The sequence below is a fragment of the Bos indicus genome, chromosome 24, assembly GCF_029378745.1.
Source record: "Bos indicus isolate NIAB-ARS_2022 breed Sahiwal x Tharparkar chromosome 24, NIAB-ARS_B.indTharparkar_mat_pri_1.0, whole genome shotgun sequence".
In the NCBI taxonomy this organism is placed as follows: Eukaryota; Metazoa; Chordata; class Mammalia; order Artiodactyla; family Bovidae; genus Bos; species Bos indicus.
The window spans coordinates 12814620-12839279 of NC_091783.1; the positions used below are offsets into that span (position 1 = coordinate 12814620).

General features: G+C 44.4%; 1 protein-coding gene, 1 long non-coding RNA gene and 1 other non-coding gene across 4 annotated transcripts in view; 1 reads left to right on the forward strand and 2 right to left on the reverse strand.

Annotated features, from left to right (window-relative positions):
- LOC139179388 (uncharacterized) overlaps nucleotides 1-3128 on the forward strand; it is a 17165-nt gene extending 14037 nt beyond the window's left edge. The window contains exon 2 of the long non-coding RNA XR_011563769.1: nucleotides 1091-3128. This is a non-coding gene — a long non-coding RNA (uncharacterized lncRNA). The remainder of the gene's footprint in view (nucleotides 1-1090) is intronic.
- On the reverse strand, nucleotides 1061-23123 carry SERPINB8 (serpin family B member 8). 2 transcript variants are annotated; one of them, XM_019986979.2, is made up of 7 exons: nucleotides 22948-23123; nucleotides 13907-14084; nucleotides 9749-9886; nucleotides 7313-7430; nucleotides 6579-6721; nucleotides 4849-5001; nucleotides 1061-1587 (listed from the first exon to the last, which is right to left on the reverse strand). In XM_019986979.2, exons 2-7 carry the CDS (start codon nucleotides 14072-14074, stop codon nucleotides 1183-1185), a joined length of 1125 nt encoding a protein of 374 aa, XP_019842538.2. In that variant the 5' UTR covers nucleotides 14075-14084; nucleotides 22948-23123; the 3' UTR covers nucleotides 1061-1182. The 2 variants fall into 2 exon arrangements, with proteins under 2 accessions (XP_019842538.2, XP_070634789.1); XM_070778688.1 differs by lacking the exons at nucleotides 13907-14084; nucleotides 22948-23123 and adding an exon at nucleotides 8088-8173 and having other exon boundaries at nucleotides 9749-9890.
- TRNAK-UUU (transfer RNA lysine (anticodon UUU)) lies at nucleotides 19695-19767 on the reverse strand. The gene has a single exon. It is a non-coding gene; the product is annotated as a tRNA-Lys (tRNA).
- Nucleotides 23124-24660: the final 1537 nt, after the last annotated feature.

Genomic DNA, 24660 nt, shown 5'->3' on the forward strand with positions numbered 1-24660 from the left:
ATTAATTTAGCTGCCTTGATTCTTAGTTGCATTCTGGGCTGCTCTCTCGAGTTGTGTGACTCGCGGTGGGTTTAGCTGCCGTACAGCATGTGAGATCTTAGTTCCCCTACCAGGGATCGAACCTGCATCCTCTGCATTTGAAGGCAGATTCTTAACTACAGGACCACCAGGGAAGTCTCGTTTTCTTCTTTTAAATAAGGAAGTTTGCACAGAACATTGTACTGGGCTGTCATTTTCTTATTGACCTCTAATACCAGTTCTTTTCTATTTCACATTTTCATACATGCATTAAGTATGCTTCTGGGCTCTTTATTCTGTACCATTAATCGGTATGTCTATCCCTGAGTAAACAGCACAGTATATTACCAGTAATTTATAATAAGCTTCACTACCTAGTAGAACCAGAGCTCTTCAACTTGATCTTTTTCTTTAGAATGTGTTATATCTTTTTGCCTTTTTGCTTATTCATATGCCTTTTAAAATAAACTTGTCAAGTTCCATAGAAACATGGCTGGAATTTGGATTAGAATGACATCTATAGCACAAGTGGAGGAGAACTGACAATTTTTAACTCAAGGTCTATTCTTGACATGAAATATGTCCATTTATTTTGGTCATCTTTAATGGCTGTCAATAGCACTTTATAATTTTTAGTGTAACAGTCTTACTTAGGTTTTGTTAATCATTATTCCTGAGAACATTATATTTTTAGTGCAAAAGTAATTACATTTTCTCACTGTTGTTTCTTAAGCACATAAAACTGCAATTAACTCTTGTCCAATAATGATATCATTTGCTACTATAACAGGTATTATTCTAAAGTGAAAGTGACAGTCATAGCCGTGTCTGATTCTCTGTGACCCCATAGACTGTAGCCCACCAGGCTCCTCTGTCCATGGAGTGGATTCCCATTCCCTCCTCCAGGGGATCTTCCCCACCCAGGGATCAAACCCAGGTCTTCTGCATTGTAGGCGGGTTCTTTACCATCGGAGCCACCAGGGAAGCCCCCAGGTTCTTTATCAACCCATTAAATCCTCTCAACAACTCTACGAAGGGGAGATCTGTTAACCATAATCACACTTTATTTCAGCATTCAAACCACCACATCAATTTGGCAACCAGAATTTGGAGTAAGGCAGAGTGTGTAGAAGCAAGAAGAGAGAAGTAAAGCGATTGTGCCTCTTACGGAGAAGAGAACCTGCCACAAAACAAAATGCTGTTGGTTTCCCGGTGCCTGATGAAGAAGAGGAAAGGGTGGTCTGCACAAAATTTCGGTTCCATTCTACAGCACCGGGAGTTCCTGACCACGGCAGTGGCCCCAGCTGCCTCTGTGCCCTCCTCATTGACCTCCACGAAGCACTTGTGTGCAACCTTGGACATGGGCACGTTCTTCTTAGCTGACATTCCGGAAAAGTCTGCCTTGGCTTCCTCGAAAGCATCAGTCATTCCTAAACTTCGAAGAAAAGCCTCCAAGTCATAACTTGCCTCCAGCTTTAATCTGGGAAGAAAAACTTGAACTTTCTCCTCAGTCAGCTTTTCTGGACTTGTCCAGGTTCTGAACTTCTCATATGTAAGTGCTTTTTCCACCTGAAACAATAAAGAGTTAAGTCTTAAAAGCTAGACGACAATAGCCCGGTACCCACCCACCTATTGGTTCATTAACCCCTGCCCCTCACGACCTGTGACTTGATACTGAGTTCTGCTCCAGTAATCTACAGGATATTTCCTCTTATAAGCACACCAAGATTTTCCCTCTATTTCTTGCATTTTCCCTGTTTTATGGATATAAGAGAGCAACAGCTAGGAAACACCTGAGACAAAGATGGGGTTTTATTTTCAACTATTTGGACCAAATTCATGTCAAGTTGGTTTTTTAGTTTAGGAAATTCTCATAACCAATTTATTGTACTTATGTAGATGATACCACTTTAATGGCAGAAAGTGAAGAGGAACTAAAGAGCCTCTTGATGAAGGTGAAAAAGGAGAGTGAAAAAGCTGGCTTAAAACTGAGCATTCAAAAACTAAGATCATGGCATCCAGTCCTATCATTTCATGGCAAATAGATGGGGAAACAGTGTCAGATTTCATTTTTCTGGCCTCCAAAATCAATGTGGACAGTGACTACAATCATGGAATTAAGACGCTTGCTCCTTGGAAGAAGAGCTATGACTAACCTAGACAGTGTTTTAAAAAGCAGAGACATCACCTTGCCGATAAACTACGTATAGTCAAACTATGGCTTTTCCAGTAGTCATGTATGGATGTGAGAGTTGGACCATTAAGAAGACTGAGTGCCAAAGAACTGACACTTCTGAACTGTGGTGTTGGAGAAGACTCTTAAGAGTCCCTTGGACTGCAAGGAGATCAAACCAGTCAATCCTACAGGAAATTAACTCTGAATATTCATTGGCAGGACTGATGCTGAAGTGGAAGCTCCAATACTTTGGCCACCTGATTGGAAGAGCTGACTCATTGAAAAGACCCTAATGCAGGGAAAAATTAAGGATGAGATGGTTGGATGGCATCACTGACTCAATGGACATGAGTTTTAGCAAACTGAGGGAGATAATGAAGGACAGGGAAGCCTGGCATGTTGCAGTTCATGGGGCTCCAAGAGTTATATATGACTTAGCAACTGAACAACATCAAACGCAATACAGTATCGTGAGTTTGAGAAACTGTTGACCAAAGAGAGAAAAGCATGACTCAGAACTCGGCTGAATGAAAAAGGGAGAACTCCGTGATTCTGGGGGAGGAGGGCAGGATGGGAAATCCCACAGGACTGTTGCTTCTGGCATCCTTGCTTGCCCTCTGCCTGTTCTAGGGGTAGCTTCAAACCCTCCCAGATCCAGCCTTCATTCTTGTTTATTAACAAGGAAAATATACAGAGGAGCATCTTCCCCCCACCAGCAGAAGTCCAGGTGAGAGCTCCTCTCCAGTGGCAAATGTTTGGATGTCAGTTCTGTTCCTAGACTTTCCTAATTTTCTTTTTTTGGGGGGTGGGGAGCTTTTGAAAAAAATGAAATATATGTGATATACAACATTGTGTAAATTCGACATGTACATGTTAGTGTCATACATTTATATATTAAAATATAATTGCCATTATAGCAGTAATTAATACCTCATATTATATAACTATCATTTATTTTTTATTTGTTTATTATTAACTGGAGGATAATTGCCTCATAATGTAGCACTGGTTTCTGCCATTCATCAACATGAATCAGCCATAAGTGTGTGTGTATATATATATATATATATATATATATATATATATGTCCCTCCCTATTGAACCTCCCTCCCACCTCCCACCCTGTCCCAACCCTGTAGGTTGTCACAGAGCATGGGGTTTGAGCTCCCTGCATCATAGAGCAAATTCCCAGTGGCTACCTACTTTACCTGTGGAAATATGCATGTTTCCATGCTACTCTCTCAGTTCATCCCACCCTCTCCTACCCCTGCTGTGTCCACAGGTCTCTTCTCTATGTCTGCATCTCATTTTCTTAAAATTGCCATGACAGATCTCTTCCTTGCCTTATGCCAGGAGGTTCCTGATTCCATAGAGAAGCCAAGGAAATCAGGCAGGCCCTCCCCTCACAGGGGTGGGCCGGCATGCGCCGGTGTGCTGGCGCCAGCTTGCATCTTCTGCAAAAGTCAACTGTTAAACCCTTGGGAGCCTAAACTTGGCCATGGTGCAGGTATTTACACCACAGGAATCAGCAAATGTTATAAATGAGGTCTTCCCTGACACCTCAGGAGCCAGATAACCAGCACACTGTCGCTCCTGCACCTCCCATCCTGTAAATTTACTTTCCCCCAACCTGAACCCTCTTTTCCTGTCATGGGAAAATATCCTTTTCCTCCTGTCTGAGAAAAATTCCTCACCTGTACTTTAGACTCTTGCTCCTCAAAATTGGGTTTATGACCAAAAGCATCTGTATCATTTGGAATCTTGTCAGAAATGCAAAATCTCAGGCCATAATCCCCCTAAATCAGAATCTGTATTTTAACAGGATCCCATTAGATTATTATGCACATATTAAAGTGCTTGAGGAACACTGCTCAGAGCCATCTTTATCTTTTTCCTGTTCTTTTGTTCAATAATTACTGGGCTGGCAACTAGCCCCTCTCTTCAGAATAAATAATAATGTTCTTATTTTTGGAACTCTCTTCCTCTAGGCTTCATCAGAATTTGTTTATTCCAGCAATTCCACTCCTAGGTGTACACTCAGTGGAAATGTACACACATGTTCGCCAAAAGTCACGCAGTGGTATTCATTTAGCACTCCTTAGAACAACCCTCTGCAGAAAGAAATGGCAACCCACTCCAGTATTCTTGCCTGGAGAATTCACGGACAGAGGAGCCAGGCAGGCTACAGTCCATCGAAGAGTTGGACACAACTGAGCGACTATCACTCACTTACTCACTTAGCACAACCCTAAACTGGAAATGCCTCAAATGCAATCCAGTGGATGCACTTTTGAAAATGAGCTCAGGCTACTTAGGATTGCCATGGGGAAGGACTGGGGGAAGGCATAGTTAGGGAGAGTGGGGTGGACATGTATACACTGCTACATTTAAAACGGATAGCCAGCAAGGACTTAATGTAGAGCACAGGGAACTCTGCATGATGGTACGTGGCAGCTGGATGGGAGGGGAGGTTGGGGGAGAATGGATGCATGCATATATATGCATATATGGCTGAGTCCCTTCACTGTTCACCTGAAATTATTACAGCATTGTTAATCAGCTATATCCCAATACAGAATAAAAAGTTTAAAAAAAACAAACAAACATGCGCAGACTGGATCCATAGACACTCAGACTCCATGTCAAGGGCTTACCACAGCAAGATCTGTGTTCTCATCAGGCAGAAGGATGAGCATGCTCAGCTCGGCGCCCACGTAGGGCAGCTCCAGGACCTGGGCAGGCACCTCCTCCACGTGCCCCATTTTAAACTTGGCTTGCTTGAACATCATCTGTACTGTCTTCTTCTCCTGATAAAAACATGAAACTAAAATCAAATCACTGAAAAATAACACAGAGTGCTAAGAACTGGTATGTCTAATTCACAGAACCCTTGTCGTTCAGTCACTAAGTCACGTCTGACTCTTTGTGACACCATAGACTGTAGCCACCAGGCTCCTCTGCCATGGGATTCTTCAGGCAAGACACTGGAATGGGTTGCCATTTCCTTCTCCAAGAGATATTCCTGACCCAGAGGTCGGTCCCATGTCTCCTGCATTGCAGGCAGATTCTTTACCACTGAGCTACCAGGGAAGCCCACGGAACATAACATATAGGTACATATAATTATTGTTTCTGTGCATTTATGCTGATTGATGCAAAATCTTCATTAGTACATACTAGCGTTGAGTAATAACATTCCATTGTCCCAGCGGATCAAGTACTACCACGTGGGAGAGAAAAAATTGATGAATAGAGACATAAAACTCTCTATATTATCCTCAGAAGAAATTGTGCTTTTTTCTCTTTTTAAAAGATAAGTAGAGTAGCACTCGCAGGGACCTTTTAATTAAAAAATTATTTCTCGAAGTTAAGAGGAAAATGAACTAATATTCAAATCTTTGCCCTGGAAGATTTATTTAGAAAAGGTATATAGGCCAGAGAGAGTTACACTTTTACTCTGAAAAGTTGCTCAATTATATAATTGGCGCTATGGCCTTGCTTTTCTTGGAGGGAAAACCTTGATGAGATGTCCAGAGTCCACCATTTTTAAAGACTGCAACAAATGTATTCTGGGCATGTAAATTTTTGTGCAGTATGCTATTATCAAGTGGATAGAGGTCAAATTCCAAGCTGAGAGTTATTGACCTCAGCCATTATCATATTCAAAAGTGAAAGGAGAAAAGTTTTTTATAAAGTTAGGTATAGAAGTCTAAAAATCAAACACATAGCATGATGACTATGGTTAATAATAGTGTGGATTAATAATATAATAATATGGAATGCTGGACATTTGCTAAGAGGGTAGATTTCAGGTGCTGTCATCGAGAAAATATATGGTAACTATGTGAGCAAAAGATATCTTAATTAGCTTCACTGCAGTAATCATTTCACTGTGTATCTCAAATCCTCTTCTTATACACCTTAAATATGTAAACATTTTATTTTTTAAAAAAAGATCCAAAAATAAATAAAAACAAAGCTGTCCTGAACATTTGCTAACACTTTTTTTCTTGTATTCCAAATTGTACAGCCATGAATTCTAAGGTAATAAATAGTCATAGTTGTCATTGACAATTGCGAGAAAAAGTCTAAATACACTCAGTGATCAAATAATACAAACATAACTCCAAGGCTTAGAAGAAATTTTCTTTCAATCCAAATAATATGACCAGACACAGATCGACTTGACCAAGGATCCAAAAACAAAAAGATCAATATAACAATTATTTTGGTATTTCTCTTTCCCATTCCAATAAGAGATATACAGGGGACATGAAATTTATTCAGAAATAAATTAAGAAACAAGACAGTGTAAAATAAATTATTTTTCCATTCCTTCACAGTCTTTAGAAAGTAGCAATATGTCTGCAAAATGTTTTCCTACCTGGTTAGTCTTAAAGGGCATTCCCCTTGTGTGCTTTCTGTCAAACTGCTCATTCCACTTGCCTTTGAAATAGATGGCATTCACCAGGACCAGCTTAGTCAGAGGACTGACCGTGCCAGCCCCCAGTATCTCTGATATCTTACCTGTAAAGAATATAAGAGAAAGTTACTGCTATTGGGGGAGAATAAACCTTTCTTTTACAGAAGTTCTCTCTCTCAATATTGAAAAATGGCTGGAATTCTGCCGTTCTGGCTGCCTGAGGACTCAGGGGGATGGTGTTTCATGCGGGGCACACATGCAGTCTAGTATTTGTCTTTAAACAATAATCTTGAAGCAGAGACTAACACTAGGTTTAAGCATTTTTCAGAAATCACCACACCGTAAGCCCAAGAAAAATATCAGATTGGCATTGGGGCTTCCCTGATGGCTCAGACAATGAAGAATCTGCCTGCAATGCAGGAGATCCGGGTTCAATCCCTGGGTTGGGAAGATTCCCCTGGAGAAGGGGAATGGTTACTCGCACCAGTATGCTTGCCTGGAGAATCCCACGGACAGAGGAGCCTGGCAGGCTGCAGTCCATGTCAGAATGGCATTACCTGCTTCAAAACCCAGCAAACATACACACAGGCTACTGGAAACAGCGTCAGAGTGGTCACACCGAGGAGATCACATCCGGGCGGTCTTGGCTCTGTCTCCCTTATAACACCATCTCTCCCAAAATGAAAACCGCTCACCGTCCGTCTTCTCCATCACCCAGTCATTTATGTGTTTCCTGCATTCTTCAGTGTCTTCAGCAAAGGACAGCTCCTCCAGGTCAGCCTGATAGAACTTCTGGCAGGATTCTTTAAAAGCCTACAAATGCAGAATACCAAGTGTGGCCATATTCTACCTGGCAAAATTTCCTAAAAGTGTGAAAACATTTTTTTTTCTTAACATGTTTCTGGCATAAATGCTTGTACAGGGCACTCTGTACTTTAAAACTCATTAGTGCAATTAATCAAAATGTACAGACCACTGGCACCGTGCCAGGTGCGGGACGCCAGGGTAAAGACAGGACTTTGGACCTGAGGTGGCTCACAGTCTGCGGAGGAGAAATGTATATACACAGAGAGTTTCAAGATGTTTTGAGAATATGGACAGCGGCAGCTATGCACAAAACAGCCTGCGAACTTTCCTGTCAAACACTTAAACTCCACGTTGACCTTCTGTTTGATTTTTATCTCCTCCACTATGTGGTCTAACCATGTTTTACTCATTTCTGTATGATCAGAACAGACCAGAGTGTCCAAAACATCTTTATGGAATGATTGGAAGGCTTGAACTAGACTATCAAAAAATCTTCTGGGTCTTCCAGGAATGGAATCATTGTGTGTGTGTGTGTGTGTGTGTGTGTGTGTATGTGTAGGGAATTAGGGAAAAAAGTAGCAAGGGATAAGCCATGAACTGTAAGTTGGGGTCAAATCAGGAAGGGCATTACATGCAACACATTAAAATCCACAGGTAACTCACCTCACAAAAACTTGTTTTCTGATATAATGTGCCTGGCAATTGGCTCCCATCCTCCGCCCATCTCCTGTCCTCAAACATGTTAGTTTCTACGGAGGAAAGAAGATGCAGAGAGAAGAAGAACCCAAGCGACCATGAAAAGTGGAGAACGATCCTCTGTGTCCTCAATATTCCCCAATTACAATATTCAAAAATCTGGCTGATATTCAAAAATGAACATCCATAAACCAGGATTTCCTGGAATCACAAGTACTTTTCCTGCTGGGGCTAAGTCGCTTCAGTCATGTCCGACTCTGTGCGACCCCATAGACCGTGGCCCACCAGGCTCCCCCGTCCCTGGGATTCTCCAAGCAAGAACACTGGAGTGGGTACTTATCCTAGAAAACCTAACTAGGTGAAGGACTCAGAATCATCTCCAAGGCTACTGAACCCCAGAGCAGGCAGTTTGCACTGGGTAGCACCCAACAGCAGCCAGGACAAGGTTATATTTGAGTCTTACATAATAATCCTTGGAACTGCTGACTGCTAAGATGGCCAGACTTACCCTGATCATTTCATTAATCTTAAAATAACATCTCTCTGTTTACTGTAGAGCACAATTTTTTGGATCTCACTTATTGAATAATGGACTAGAGACCTTTGGAAATATACACTGCAGTAAATAGGAAATACTCAGATTCAAAATCTTATTTTTAAGTGACAGATTTTAATTTTAGAAAGACTTTTCTATCATTTACCAACAAAAGTCCATCTAGTCAAAGCTATAGTTTTTCCAGTAGTCATGTTATGGATGTGAGAGTTGGACTATAAAGAAAGCTGAGCACTGAAGAATTGATGCTTTTGAACTCTGGTGTTGGAGAAGACCCTTGAGAGTCCCTTGGACAGCAAGGAGATCCAATCCTAAAGGAAATCAGTCCTGAATATTTGTTGGAAGGACTGATGCTGAAGTTGAAACTCCAATACTTTGGCTATCTGATGTGAAGAACTGACTCATCTGAGAAGACCCTGATGCTGGGAAAGATTGAAGGTGGGAGGAGAAGGGGACGACAGTGAGTGAGATGGTTGGATGGCATCACTGACTCAATGGACATGAGTTTGAGTAAACTCCGGGAGCTGGTGATGGACAGGGAGACCTGGCGTGCTGCAGTCCATGGGGTCACAAAGAGCCGGACACAACTGAGCGACTGAATGGAATTGAATTCTATCAGTGGTGTGCAAGGACCAGGCTGCACTTGGAGAGATCATTTAGAAAACAATTAAACTAACAGTGTAGAAGGAGTGAGAGCCTGGACACAGGGAATGACGATGGTGATTCAGGAGAGGGGACAAATTTAAAAGACTTTGCATGGTCAGCTCCACAGAAAGTGCCCAGTAAAGATGAGACAAGGGTTAGGGGTTGTGGTCATTGAGATGTGGGTGGGGGAAAGGCAGGTGTGGGTTGCAGGAAGATGGACAAATTGAAATTGACATCTGGGAGTATGATATATCAGAAACAGTCATTTTTTTTAAAGGATACAGTTCAGAAGCAATCACAAAATTCTCAAATACAGAAGTATAATTCTAAGCATATTTTTAAGGCAGCACAACTATACTTTATTTCTGCTCTTCCATAATTCTGTTTTATTTTCAGTGTCTTTTTTTATCGATGTGCAAGCACTACTTACTGGCAGGAAATCACATGTCTTTTCCCCAAAGAGTCTGTTGGCAGTTCTGAGCAGGCACTTTGGGCCGGACGTGCTGACTTCCCTGAGGAGTGACTGGAAACCTCGATGGACATCTCCACTTTCATTCAGACAAAGTGCCTGGTGATAGAAGACAAGAACACTAACTTTTAACATGCCATTTTCTCCCTCAAAGAGCTCTTCCCAAGCAAATTTCTGCACTGAAAATAACAAAGGATCCTATTTTAAAAGGAGTTTGGTTTGACCATCTAGCACAGAGTTTCTCAACCTGGAAATATAGACTTTTGGGGCCACAAACCTGGGGGCTCAGCAGTAAAGAATCCTCCTGCTAATGCAGAAGACATAGGAGAGGTGGGTTTGATCCCCGGGTTGGGAAGATCCCCTGGAGGAGGAAATGGCAACCCACTCCAATATTCTTGCCTGGGAAATCCCATGGACAGAAATCCCAAGGTGGGCTACAGTCCATGGGGTCTCAAGAGTTGGACCCGACTTAGCAACTAAACCACCACCACCACTTTGCTGTGAGGCTGTCCTGCGCACACTAGAATATTTAGCTGCATTTCTGGTCTCTGTCCACTAGATGTCAGCAGCACCTCTCGGGAACGACAACCAACACAGTCCAGACCTTGTCAACTGTCCCAGGGATGCCGAATCGCCCCCAAGTGGACAGCCCTGCTCTAGCAGGTTTATCTCTGCCAGGAAGGCAGGGCATAATCATTCAGGAAGGAGACTGAATAGAACAAACAGGTCGTGCAATGATCTCTAGGATACAAGAATGAGCAGAAATAGACATGGGAATGTTTCATTGGGAATTCCACAGAAGTCCTCCACTCTTGACGGGATTTAAATGTCAAATCGGAGTGAGAATTAAGTCTGTTCCCTTATCTCCCAACACCACCAGCCCAAAGCCTCCCTCCTCCAGGGAGCTGAAAGAAACAGCCACCCAGGACTCAACTGTGGCTGAGGAAGGATTCTGAGGAGGGTCCCTGCACCCTGATATTCGGGGAACATGATGCGTATATGACAGTTTTCTGGGACCCTTTCACCACGGAGTTTACCTCCCTAAAGCAATAGCCACTACCTCCCTGGTGCATGCGCGTGTGCTCAGTCACTTCAGTCGTGTCTGACTCTTTGCAACCCCATAGACTGTAGCCCACCAGGCCCCCTTGTCCATGTGATTCCCAAGGCAAGAATATTGGAGTGGGTTGCCATTTCCTTCTCCAGGGGATCTTCCTGAGCCAGGGATTGAACCCACTCTCCTACATCTCCTGCATTGGCAGGCTGATTCTTTACCCAGTGAGCCACATAGAAAGCCCACTTTATTGGTAGCTAAAGTCATATATAAACCATGTCAGGTCAACCAGATTATATATTGATTGATTGATTATATATACATATTATATATACATATATATATATATATGGCTGAGCTCTTTCTGTATATATATATATATATATATATTATATCCTAAAAATTCCAGAAGATATAAGTCCCCATTTGTGTTGCACTTTTTCCACTTATGCGTAACATTATACTAGAAACACACATTAAACAAAAAATTCATTTCCATAGTAGCATTTCCATTTGAGATATGACATTAGCAAAAGTTTAAAATAGAACAAAGTTGGAATTCTTGGCTTTTTTGTGGAACAGAATTGTAGTTTCCCTGGCTCATCAAGGGAAACATAGCAAACACCCTCTTCCAACAACACAAGAGAAGACTCTACACATGGACATCACCAGATGCTCAACACCCAAATCAGATTGATTATGTTCTTTGGAGCCAAAGGTGGAGAAGCTCTATACAGTCAACAAAAACAAGACCAGGAGCTGACTGTGGCTCAGATCATGAACTCTTTATTGTCAAATTCAGATTTAAATTGAAGAAAGTAGCGAAAACCACTAGACCATTCAGGTATGACCTATATCAGATCCCTTATGATTATACAGTGGAAGTGAGAAATAGATGCAAGGGATTATATCTGATAGACCAAGTGCCTGATGAACTATGGACAGAGGTTAGGGACATTGTATAGGAGATAGGAATGAAGACTATCCCCATGAAAAAGAAATGGATAAAAGCAAAATGGCTGTCTTAGGAGGCCTGACAAATAGCTGTGAAAAGAAGACAAGCAAAAAGCAAAGGAGAAAAGGAAAGATATACCCATTTGAATGCAGAGTTCCAAAGAATAGCAAGAAGAGATAAGAAAGCCTTCCTCAGTGATCAATGCAAAGAAAGAGAGGAAAACAATAGAATGGGAAAGAATAGAGATCTCTTCAAGAAAAGTAGAGATATCAAGGGAACATTTCATGCAAAGATGGGCTCGATAAAGGACAGAAATGGTATGGACCTAACAGAAGCAGAAGACATTAAGAAGAGGTGGCAAGAATACACAGAAGAACTGTACAAAAAAGATCTTCATGACCCAGATAATCACAATGGTATGATCACTCACCTAGAGCCAGACATCCTGGAATGTGAAGTCAAGTGGACCTTAGAAAGCACCACTACAAACAAAGCTAGTGGAGGTGACGGAATTGCAGTTGAGCTATTTCAAATCTTGAAAGATGATGCTGTGAAAGTGCTGCACTCAATAGGCCAGCAAATTTGGAGAACTCAGCAGTGGCCACAGGACTGGAGAAGGTCAGTTTTCATTCCAATCACAAAGAAAGGCAATGCCAAAGAATGCTCAAACTACCACACAATTGTACTCTTCTCACACAGTAGTAAAGTAATGTTCAAAATTATCCAAGCCAGGCTTCAACATGAACCCTGAACTTCCAAATGTTCAAGCTGGATTTAGAAAAGGCAGAGGAACCAGAGATCAAATTGCCAACATCCACTGGATCATCGAAAAAGCAAGAGCGTTCTAGAAAAACATCCACTTCTGCTTTATTGACTATGCCAAAGCCTTTGACTGTGTGGACCACAACGAACTATGGAAAATTCTTAAAGAGATGGGAATACGAGACCACCTGACCTGCCTCTTGAGAAATCTGTATGCAGGTCAGGAGGAAACTGTTAGAACTGGACAGGGAACAACAGACTGGTTCCAAATAGGAAAAGGAGTACGTCAAGGTTATATACTGTCACTCTTATTTAACTTATTTAACTTATATGCAGAATACATCATGAGAAATGCCGGGCTGGAAGATGCACAAGCTGGAATCAAGACTGCCAGGAGAAATATCAATAACCTCACATATGCAGTTGACACCACCCTTATGGCAGAAAGTGAAGAAGAACTAAAGAGTCTCTTGATGAAAGTGAAAGAGTGAAAAAGTTGGCTTAAAGTTCAACATTCAGAAAACAAAGATCATGGCATCTGGTCCCATCACTTCATGGCAAATAGATGGGGAAACAGTGGCTGACTTTGTTTTTGGGGGCTCCAAAATCACTGCAGATGGTGACTGCAGCCATGAAATTAACAGACGCTTGCTCCTTGAAAGAAAAGTTATGACCAACCTAGATGGCATACTAAAAAGCAGACATTACTTTGCCAACAAAGGTCTGTCTATTCAAGGCTATGATTTTTCCAGTAGTCCTGTATATATGTGAGATTTGGACTATAAAGAAAACTGAGCACCGAAGAATTGCTGCTTTTGAACTGTGGTGCTGGAGAAGACTCTTTAGAGTCCCATGGAGTGCAAGGAGATCCAACCAGTCTATCCTAAAGGAAATCAGTCCTGAATATTCATTGGATGCTGAAGCAGAAACTTCAATACTTTGGCCACCTAATGGGAAGGACTGACTCATTTGAAAAGACCCTGATGCTGGGAAAGTTTGAAGGCAGGAGGAGAAGGGGACCACAGAGGATGAGATGGTTGGATGGCACCACCGACTCAATGGACATGAGTTTGAGTAAACTCCGGGAGCTGGTAATGGCCATGGAGGCCTGGCATGCTGCAAAGAGTCAGACACGACCCAGCAACTGAACTGAACTTGCTCATCAAAGATGCAGGAAACAACACTCAGTGTCTCCCGTGAACACTAGCAGATGTCTCTCACACAATTCTTTCCACTTTCAGGTCTGCATTCTTTCCATCACTCCAGTGCCCCTCCCAGCCTCACTGGCGTCCATCAGCAGGTGTGAGGCAGGAACAGAGCAGCCCTGTGAAAGCAGAGGAAGCCCACATACCTGGGACATCTGGGCCGCCGTGTTCCCCTTGGCCCCCATTAAGACCATGGTCAGGACAGAGGAGAGGCTCAGCGGAGAGAAGAACACGTTTTTCAAGTGGTCCTCTTCACCCAACATTTTTAATAAGTTGATGGCAAAGGTGCCATTTGCTTCGCAGAGAGCATCCATCGGTGGAGGTCTGTAGCAAAAGCCAAACACAGGCACATCAGCCACGCACTCCACTAGTCACCTGCTCATTCATGCCCCATCTGTGGACACTGGGTGTGGTCAGCAAAGCAGCTGCACCCTCAGACATGTGCGTCAAATCCCGGAAACCTGTGGGTGAGACTGAATTAAGGATTTTGCAATGGAAAGCGTCACCTGGATCACCGGGTGAGCTCAGTGTAATCACAGGCTTCTTATAAGAGGACCACAAGGGACTTCCCTGGTGGTCTAGCCATTAAGCTCTCTGCCCAATGCAGGGGTTGAGGTTTGATCCCAGGTCAGAGAACAAGATCCCATGTGCCAAAATTAAGACTTGGCACAGCCAAATAAATCAACATTAAAAAAAAAATAAAAGGCAGGAGGGTCAGAAGCAGAGAAGGAGACATGAGGATGGAAGGATGATGTGGGGTCAGAAACTAAAGAATGCAGGCAGCCTCGCGGAGCTGCAAAATGCAAGGAACTGGACTCTGCCCTAGAGCCCCAAGAGAAAAAACAGTAGCTCTGCCAACCTCTTCTGGACCTCTGACCTCCAGAAGTGTAAGATAAACCCCCTATTACTGATCATTCTCCCTCAGTTTGGTGTCTCTGGCATAATCTTTAAGCAACATTCTATGAGTTATTAACAATTTTCTGTAAATAAAAATGTCATTTACATACACACATCTTCTTACATAGTTGCCTATATAGTTCAGTTCAGTCACTCAGTCATGTCCGACTCTTTGTGACCCCATGGACTGCAGCACGCCAGGCTTTCCTGTCCATCACCAACTCCTGGAGTTTACTCAAACTCATGTCTATTGAGTCAGTGATACCATTTAACCGTCTCATCCTCTGTGGTCCCCTTCTCCTCCTGCCTTCAATCGTTCCCAGCATCAGGGTCTTTTCAAATAAATCAGTTCTTTGCAACAGGTGGCCAAAGTATTAGAGTTTCAGCTTTAGCATCAGTCCTTCCAATGAACATTCAGGACTGATTTCCTTTAGGATGGACTGGGTGGATCTCCTTGCAGTCCAAGGGACTCTCAAGGGTCTTCTCCAACACCACAGTTCAAAAGCATCAATTCTTTGACACTCAGCTTTCTTTATAGTCCAACTCTCACATCTATACATGATTACTGGAAAAACCATAGCTTTGACTAGACAGACCTTTGTTGGCAAAGTAATGTCTCTGCTTTTTAATATGCTGTCTATGTTGGTCATAGCTTTTCTTCCAAGGAGCAAGCATCTTTTCATTTCACGGCTGCAGTCACTACCTGCAGTGATGGGCTCTACAGAGCCCCCCAAAATAAAGTCTGTTACTGTTTCCCCATCTTTTTGCCATGAAATGATGGGACCAGATGTCATGATCTTAGTTTTCTGAATGTTGAGTTTTAAGCCTATTTTTTCACTCTCCTCTTTAACTTTCATCAAGAGGCTCTTTAGCTCTTCTTTGCTTTCTGCCATAAGGGTGGTGTCATCTTCATCTTCTGAAGTCATTGATATTTCTCCTTGATTCCAGCTTGTGCTTCATCCAGCCCAGCATTTCTCATGATATACTCTGCATATAAGTTAAATAAGCAGGGTGACAATAAACAGCTTTGACGTACTCCTATTTGGAACCAATCTGTTGGTTCCATGTCCAGTTCTAACTGTTGCTTCCTGACCTGCATACAGATTTCTCAGGAAGCAAGTCAGGTGGTCTGGTATTCCCATCTCTTTAAGAATTTTTCAGAGTTTGTTGTGGTCCACACAGTCAAAGGCTTTGGCATGGTTGTATATATAATATCCCTACAATTGTAGCATTCTGTTCCTTTCATTCATCATTATTGCACGTTTTCCCTCATTAAAACTATTTGTAAACATGTTTTCCCTTTCCCCACCAACCCCCAAACTCTGTTGTTATTGTTGTTTCTCTGTTGGTTTTAACCACAGGCACAGAGGATTGAGTTAATCATCTTGCTCAGTTCATGGGCTTTAAAAAGGCCTCCTCCCCCCCATCCTAATCTCAATCCCATATTATCTCACATGAAAACAGCCAGAAACAGACTTCCCTTGTGGTCCAGTGGTTAAGATTCCATCTTCCAGTGCAAGGGGTATGGGTTTGGTCCCTGGTCTCAGACCTAAGTTTCCACATGGTGTGGGGTTCAATCAAATTTTTTTTAAAAAGAAAAAGAAAACAGCTAGATGTATTTCAATGGTATTGGAGGGTTTGTGTGGGACAGCCTGCCCTAAAATGCAGGTTCCTGGAAAAACACAAAATGCACTTTAAATCAGAAGGACTCAAAAAAAAAAAAAAAGAAAGAAAAGAAAAAACAGTTTTCCACTGGTGGTGTTGAAATTGGACTAAGAACTGTGAAAGGGGCCCCCTGGGAATGTAGATAGAATATGAAGCCCAGCAGTTTGAATCAGGAACTCATTACGGATCCAGCCTTGACCCTCCCCCAGCTTAACTAAACTACAGACAAGATTCTTCCCAACTCTGATCCCTGGCCTCCCTTTCCTTTGGTCATCATAAGTTTTTTCTCTGCTTCTTGGCAGCTAAACATTTTGAAAAGTCTCTTTCTTATTTTACAACCCTAGACACTCTTTCTCAAGCCCCTAGAAGCCAGCCCTTTAAAATACAATCATCAAGGAAGATGGTCTCCATGGCACAGGGCGAGAAAAACGTCAGCAGCCACCTTGCTGCTAGTTGCGAGAAGTTTTTGCAACTGATTAGTATAATTTTAGGAAAAAATTATAAACCTTTTATTTATTTCTATTAAACCTTCTCGAAACCTTGGCTCCTAGTCAGTAAATTACTAAAACTCATCAACTCATCTCAGTTTCCCTGAGTCTCTTTACTCTTACAGTTGAGAGCATTTTGGAAAATAAAAGGACAAATCATCATCCATAATCCCATGATCCTATAAGCTCATCTTTTCTATTATGTGATCCTTTTAAAAAATGTATATGTATCTTTTTAACTCAAAAATTGTAAAGTGACACAAGAACAATCTGTTCCAGTTTGAAAAACTAGCAAACAAGCAAAACCAAAAGTACTGGAAGCTCTACCTAGAGATATGGGTCATCACGCCTTTGTGCATTTTTATAAGCAGATGGGTCACCCTCTGGTCCTTCATCTTTCAGTCTCCCGGTGGACTGACCGGGCTTCCTGAAACCGTCTTGAAAGTGAATCTCATTAAGCTTTGGAGGGGGTCAGACAGAAGCGGCAAGTGAAGGGGGTGGGGGAAGGGCAACATTTCAACCAGAGCCTCCTCGCTGTTGAATGGTTCCTTTGAAGCTGCTAAGAAATTGTTTCAAAAGAAGATGTCTTTGGCTTAAAAGAAACAAAAGCATGGTAGGAAAAAAAAAAAAGTGTGACATTCACCCTAAGTATAAAACAGTCCCATCCAGTACAGATTACTTAAAGTTTGGCGGGAAAAAAGTATTAAAACGTCATCCAAGAAAATACAACAGTGCTCTATAGTTAATACTTAATAGAGGGACAAAATGTTGTTTTTTTTGAGCCCTCACTTCAGTAAGTCTCTCCAGGGACTTCAGCTGCTAGGTTCCAACACGAGGGCTGCAGGAGTTGGAAGGCTGATGTACCTGCAGTGGGCAAGTCCCACCACAGAGCAGGACCCAGCCTGCCTCCTTGCCACTTCTGGTCAGAAAATAAAGACCTAGGAGCCAGGAAACTGTTATTCACTCAGTCATGTCAGACTCTTTGTGATCCCATGGACTGTACCCACCAGGCTCCTCTGTCCATGGAATTCTCCAGACAAGAATACTGGAGAGGGTAGCCATTCCCTTCTCCAGTGGATCTTCCCGACCCAGGAATAGAACCGGTGTCTCCCGCTTTGCAGGCAGACTCTTTACCGGCTGACCCACCAGGGAAGCCAAGAGGGATACTGAAACCTGATAGCACTGCACCTATCAGAAAGCGGCAGCAAAGAGATTCAAAGAAGGAGAGAATTGGGTACCTGGAGATGAAAGACAGGAATAAATTTGGATTGGATTTTACAGGAGCATAGAAGCTTTGGACTGTGGACTGAAACAGAAAAATGCACAACATGACTTTAAGTTGTGAGTTAAGTTTTACTCAGGATCTTACTAAGGTAAACTATAGTAAGGGAGATAGGCTCTCTGACATAGCTCCGAGGGGGCAGGCAGAAAAGCACGATTTGGGCTACAGAATGCCTGCGGTCAGCCGTTCAGCTCAGTAAAAGGTCACTGCTAGTCACGAGGACCAGAGAGCACTTAGTACTTTTAGCGCTTTGTGATGTAGGGGAAGATGCAAGAATCTAGGCTTATTAATTTTTTTCCAGTGAAATCTCTAAGGAGCCTGTTTTCCCAAAGTACAGAGTGGCTTATTGTTTTTCATTCTGAATTCTGTTCAGGGTACACTGTCAGCCAGTGACTGCAGCAGCTCAACACCTGATCCTTGTAGAACTGGAAGGTGAGCAGCATTCTTTGTGTCACAGGAGCCAGGGTGAGGCTGGCATAAGCTTATGCTGGTGAGTGAGTCTGCGCACGCGTCTGTGTGTGTCTGTGAGTGTGTAGTTGTCCAATCTGCACAGGCGAAGGAATGAACTGGAGTATCACATTAATTTCCTCTTTACATTTTAACTGCTCTTAATTGTAAATGTCTAATTTCAGGTTTCTTCCACATTTCCCCTTTCTCCATCTCATCTCCTTACCTCCGTTCCTTTTCAACATCGGGGTGCTAGTCTGCGGCTGAGTATTTTCCATCATCATGTCCCCCAAGCACTGAAACACCCTTGCACACACACGCAAGTGCACCTCTCAGATGCGTCCCAGCTCACACCAGTGAAAAGATTTTACTTCCAGCCAATAAAAATGGATTGGCATTAAACTTGTTTTCCTTTTACAGGTGAACAATGTCAGGACAATTAAAATACTGTCCTCAGGTCTCAGAAGAAACTAGCAGATTCAGTCATAAAAGCAAGCCTTCTGCTTCCAAGGAGATATCTCTCAGTATCCATGAGGGGTTGGTTCCACAAGCCCCCTGGATACCAAAATCCAAAGACACTTAAGTCCCTTCTATAAAATGGTGTAGTATTTGCATATAAACTACACATATTCTCTTGTCTACTTTAAATCATCTCTAGATTATTTATAATCCCTCACACAATGTAAAATGCTATGTAAATAGTTGCCAGAGGGTGCAATTTCAAGTTTTGCTTTTGAGAACTTCCTGGAATTTTTTTTTCAAACATTTGCAGTTTCTTGTGGGTTCTGCGGAAGCAGAACCTCTGATAGAGTAGAGGACTGACTGTATTCAGCATCATTTCCTCCTGGGACAGAATACCTGTCACGTCCCTGCTCTACCCCTCACCTCCAACCCATGAAGTGAAGTGAAGTGAAAGTTGCTCAGTCGTGTCCAATTCCTTGGGACCCCATGGACTATACAGTCCCTGGAATTCTCCAGGCCAGAATGCTAGAGTGCGTAGCCTTTCCCTTCTCCAGGGGATCTTCCTCACCCAGGGATCGAACCTGGGTCTCTGGCATTGCAGACAGATTCTTTACCATATGAGCCACCAGGGAAGCCCAAAATTCTGGAGTCAGAGGCACTACCATTGTGCCACAAGGTCACAAAAAACAGAGATGCCCAAACAGGGTCATGAACCCTGGCCCCTCAGATTAAAAGTCTGATGCTCTACCAACTGAGCTATCCAGGCATACATACATCCAACCCATACATACATCCAAAAGTGAATTTGTCCAAAGAGCGTTTATGTCGAACTTTCCTTATAAGATTTTGGAGGATTAAAAAACAAAAAACAAAGGCCATAATTCCTGACTGTGAAGAGGAAAAGTTAAAATTTTATGTAACCTCCTGCTCCTTCTGTCTCTGTAACTCAGCTTACTCCTTGCAAAGTCTGGATCACGCAGGTCACGTAGTCTCAGAAAGTGGGGACTTACAATACTAAGAACTGGAGCTTATCTCACTCATCCTCGTCCTGCTCTTTTCAGCTGTCCCGCTTCTGCAAACTTGCATGATTAAATGCCTGTCCGTGTAAAGGTCAGGCATTCCCTTCCCTATCTTGACTGCTGTTCCCGCTCACACGTAACCCCTTAGTTAAAACCAGCCTATTAACAGCTAGTGTTGCCCACTCTGCTGCTGCTGCTAAGTCACGTCAGTCGTGTCTGACTCTGTGCGACCCCATAGACGGCAGCCCACCAGGCTCCCCCGTCCCTGGGATTCTCCAGGCAAGAACACTGGAGTGGGTTGCCATTTCCTTCTCCAAGGCATGAAAGTGAAAAGTGAAAGGGAAGTCGCTCAGTCATGTCCGACTCTTAGCGACCCCATGGACTGCAGCCTACCAGCCTCCTCCGTCCATGAGATTTTCCAGGCAAGAGTACTGGAGTGGGGTGCCATTGCCTCCTCTGGTTGCCCACTATAGTCTGTCTATAAAAACTCTGTAATCCCTTTGGGCTCAGAGCTTGGAGTGTTAACTCCTCTGGGTCCACCTGCATAATAAATCTGAGTTCTCCAACTCTCCGAGTGTGGTGCTTGGTTTCTCGAGTACTGGTTTCTGCAACAACTGGGAGCTCCCATCCTTGGGGAGATACACACGCATAAATGCCTGGTTTCAAGCTGGCCTGTACTCTGTACCAGGATAAACAACAAAGCGCTAAGGAAGCCAACAGTAAAGCAGAAAGAAATCTCTTCAGAAGCCCAGGAGAAGGGGAGCAGTAAGTTGGTTCTCAAAGACTGGCAGGAGCTCTGGAAGGGAGTGAGTGTCAGGGCCAGCAGGTGCACAGAATGGACAGGAAGCGCATGGTCCACGTGGGGCCCAGGGAGCAGGTGAGTGCTGCTTCCTACCTGAGGCACAGTGCCTGAGACAGGAAGGGGGCACCCCATACACCAGGTTGAGAGTTTGGGACTTGAGCTATGATCTAGGAAGCCAGGCAGTTTTCAAACAAAGACTTTATATGAGTTTTAGAAAAAGATTGTGGCTCATGGTTTGGTGTTAAAAAACAAAACTGGGGACCCTTGCTACTGACTAGCGACTCCCCAACACAGAGAAAATGTCTGCACTAGAGAGTGGAGGATGGAACTGCCAGGCTCGGGGGTTGATCACCTGAGGATAAGGAGGAGGACAGAGTCCCAGGCGGAGGCTCTTAGCTAATCCGTCCAAAGGGTGGGACACCAACCACAGGAAGTTATATGAGTCAGCTTGGAATGGGGAAGGTGCTACATTCTGTTTGGGATGAGTGGAACATACCATTTCAAGGGCTCCAGTAACAAAGACTGCCCAGGGTTGTTTGTGAACACAGGGAGGGGACTTAAGAGGATAGGAGGCTCTAGAGCAAGAGATTGACAGCCCTTAGTCTGCATCCACATTCCAGGAACCTGTAGGTAAATGGATGGAATTAGAACGTACAGGTGGAGGCCTAAGACGAAAAAAAAATCTACTTTGTTCTGGGGAATTTCCCATTTTCACAGGTAGTGAGAGGAAAAGCCAAGAGACTAGGACCCAGCAATCCTGATGTCTTGGGAGAACTGGACATGAGTAAGGGACCAGGCAAGTGGGGAGGATGGAGGAGGAGAGGAAGGCAGCACCCCAGGCTGGACCGGGGAGCGGTGAGGGGTGGCAGTTCAGACCTCAAATCCCTCAGCAGAGTTAGTGGGAGCAGGAACCAGGGAGCTGGGGGTATCCGGGGAGTGTGCAATCCACACTGTGACTGCTGAGGATGGGGAGACGGGGAGGAAGCTGTTTGTTTCACGTGAGAGAGAGGGCTTCCCTGGTAGCTCAGCTGGTAAAGAATCCGCCTGCATTATGGGAGGCCTGGGTGGGGAAGATCCCCTGGAGGGAGGGCATGGCAACCCCTCCAGCATTCCTGCCTGGAGAATCCCATGGACAGAGGAGCCTGGCGGGGTAGAAGACCCCATGGGGTCGCAAGGAATCGGACATAACTGAGCGACTAAGCGCAGCAGAACACAGAGAGAGGAGCCCATGAATAAGAACAGATGAACAGATGTTAAGGAAAAAAAAAAAAAAAAGAAATACAGAAAGAAAGGAGGTAAAGAAGGGAGGGACAGAGGGGAGGAGGAACACATAGAAGAATGTGGAGGAGGGGAGGGGAGGGGGGCTGGTTACACCCAATAAGCTGGAGGCCCGGCACCTTCCTGAGCTCACCGGAGGCTTCACTCACCTGGAGTTTTCCAGGCGAGGCTGCGGTGGGCACCATAGACCTCCCGCTGCGCTCCGCACCCCCGCCCCGTCCCCCGCCGACTCCCCCTCTCCCCCTCCGCCCCCAACCTTGTTAGAAGTATCACAGACTTTAGAACAATTGATAATAATCATGGTCTGTTAACCGTTTTTGCCCCTGGAAAACAAAACTACTAATGGAAATTCAGTATAGTAATTAAAGAGCCTACAGGCTTCCCTCCCCGCTCTCACCCTTCACCCCCCGCCCACTCCAGGGCTCCCGCCAGTCCTCCTCCCGGAACCGCAGCCCGGGCGGGGCTCCCGGCCGCGCCCTCCCTACCGGCAAATCGCAGGGCAGTAGTCAGCAGGCCCGTGTCGCCCCCACTGCGGGGACCACCCTGTGACCCAGGGCGGGTCTGCACTCCAGAGCTCGGGCCTCCTAGTCCCGTCCTTGGAGATTCACCCTTGAGGCCCCAACCCAGCGGGCCGGGATCCCGCGGGTGCGGCGGGGCCCGGGGCGACCCCGGCCCCGCGTCTCTCCTGCCCAGATACCCCCGCGGGCCTTCCCCTGGTCCTCTCCACCTCCCTGCTCTGACCCGCGTTGCCTCCGGCCTCCCGCCGTCCCTACAACTACAACGTCCCCAGGCTAGAGGCAGCCGCCTGGGTACCCGGAGGGCTCGGGAGCCCCCGGAGACCGGGTACCTGGGAGATTCCTGCTGCGGCGGCTGCGGCTCTTCCAGCTCGGTGGATGCTTCACGTCCGCTTTAAGTTGGGGCCAGGCTTCCGGCAGTGACTCAGAACTCCGGGAGATGGCCCAGCCTGTGCAGCGACTGGACCGTGGGCGGAGGCTGAGCCTCGCGCGTATCTCCCTTCCCCGGCCCGAGAGAGCAGACGGATTGGTGGTGGAGGCTAGGGCCTGGTCCTCCGAGGGTGTTTGCAGAAGGCCTCGCCCGTTAGGGAATGGGTTTGCTTTCCTGGGTTAACTTGCCATAGTCTTAGGACTTCCCTGGTGGCTCAGATGGTAAAGCGTCTGCCTACAATGCCGGAGACCCGGCTTCAATCCCTGGGTTGGGAAGATCTGGAGAAGGAAATGGCAACCCATACCAGTATTCTTGGCTGGAAAATCCCATGGCAGGTGGAGTCTGTAGGCTACAGTCCATGGGGTCGCAAAGAGTCAGGGACAGGACTGAGCACTTCACTTTCACTTTTCCTTAGCTTATTTAGAGGGCTCCGCAGGTGGAGCTAAGTGGTATAAAGAACTTACCTGCCAATGCAGGAGACATGAGTTGTGGGGTTCGATCCCTTGGTTGGGAAGATCCCCTGGAGAAAGAAATGACAATTCACCCCAGTATTCTTGCCTGGGAAATCCCATGGAGGAGCCTGGTGGACTGCAGTCCATGGGGTCACAAAGAGACAGACACAACTGAAGTGACTTAGCACACATGCCCAGCTTGTTTAATACGCCTTGTTTAGTAAGCCTATGGAAGAGAACTTTAAAAATCCAGATTCCAGTCTGTCTAGTTACATTTTTAACCACTACACAAATGTCTATATTATTGAACATGTTGTTTAGTCTCTCAGTCCTGTCCGACTCTTTGTGACCCCATGGACTTTATCCCCCCAGGTCCCTCTGTCCAAGGGATTTTCCAGGCAAGAATACTGGAGTGGATTGCCATTTTCTTCTCCAGGAATGAATTTGCATCTCCTGCATTGGCTGGCAGATTCTTTACCACCAGAGCCACCAGGGAAGCCCATATACTCTTTAATTACTGTACTGCTTTTTCCATTAATAGTTTTGTTTTCCCTGGGGGAAAAAGGGAGATTAACAGACCATAATTATTATCTATTGTTCTAAAGTCTGTGATACTTCTAAAAAGACAGGCTATATACATTTGCGCTAAAGGAGAAAAACAAATACCAGGGAATACTTTAAGCCTCATTATTGAAAAAGCCTGATGAGTGCACACACATACATGTGTGTCCAGGATGACTGCAGTTTATTTTGCAATCATTTTTTGTACTAGCATCTACTTTGAGTCTATTTCCCCCTTGAGTTTGTAAGCTTCATGACTCCAGGAGACAGGGGACCAGGGTCCGTCTGTGTTCAGAAGCAGAGTCTTATGCCCCAAATATCAACTAATACAGCACAGATGTCTAGTAACCATTTTTTAAATGAATGACTGCCTGAATGCATCTTCCTAACCTGCAGTTTCTACTATCATCCTTTTTCCTCTTGTTTGTTTGGAAAATATTGTGTTGAATGTTCTTAGACTGTCAGCTTCTGACAGAGTCACTCTGGTCTTCCTTTATCTTGGCTTGGTTTCTAGGCTCCCTGTTCACTTGTTAACCTACTTTTCTTTTGAGTCCACATGATACGTGAGGACTTTTAATGCGACAGAACACAGACACAGGGAT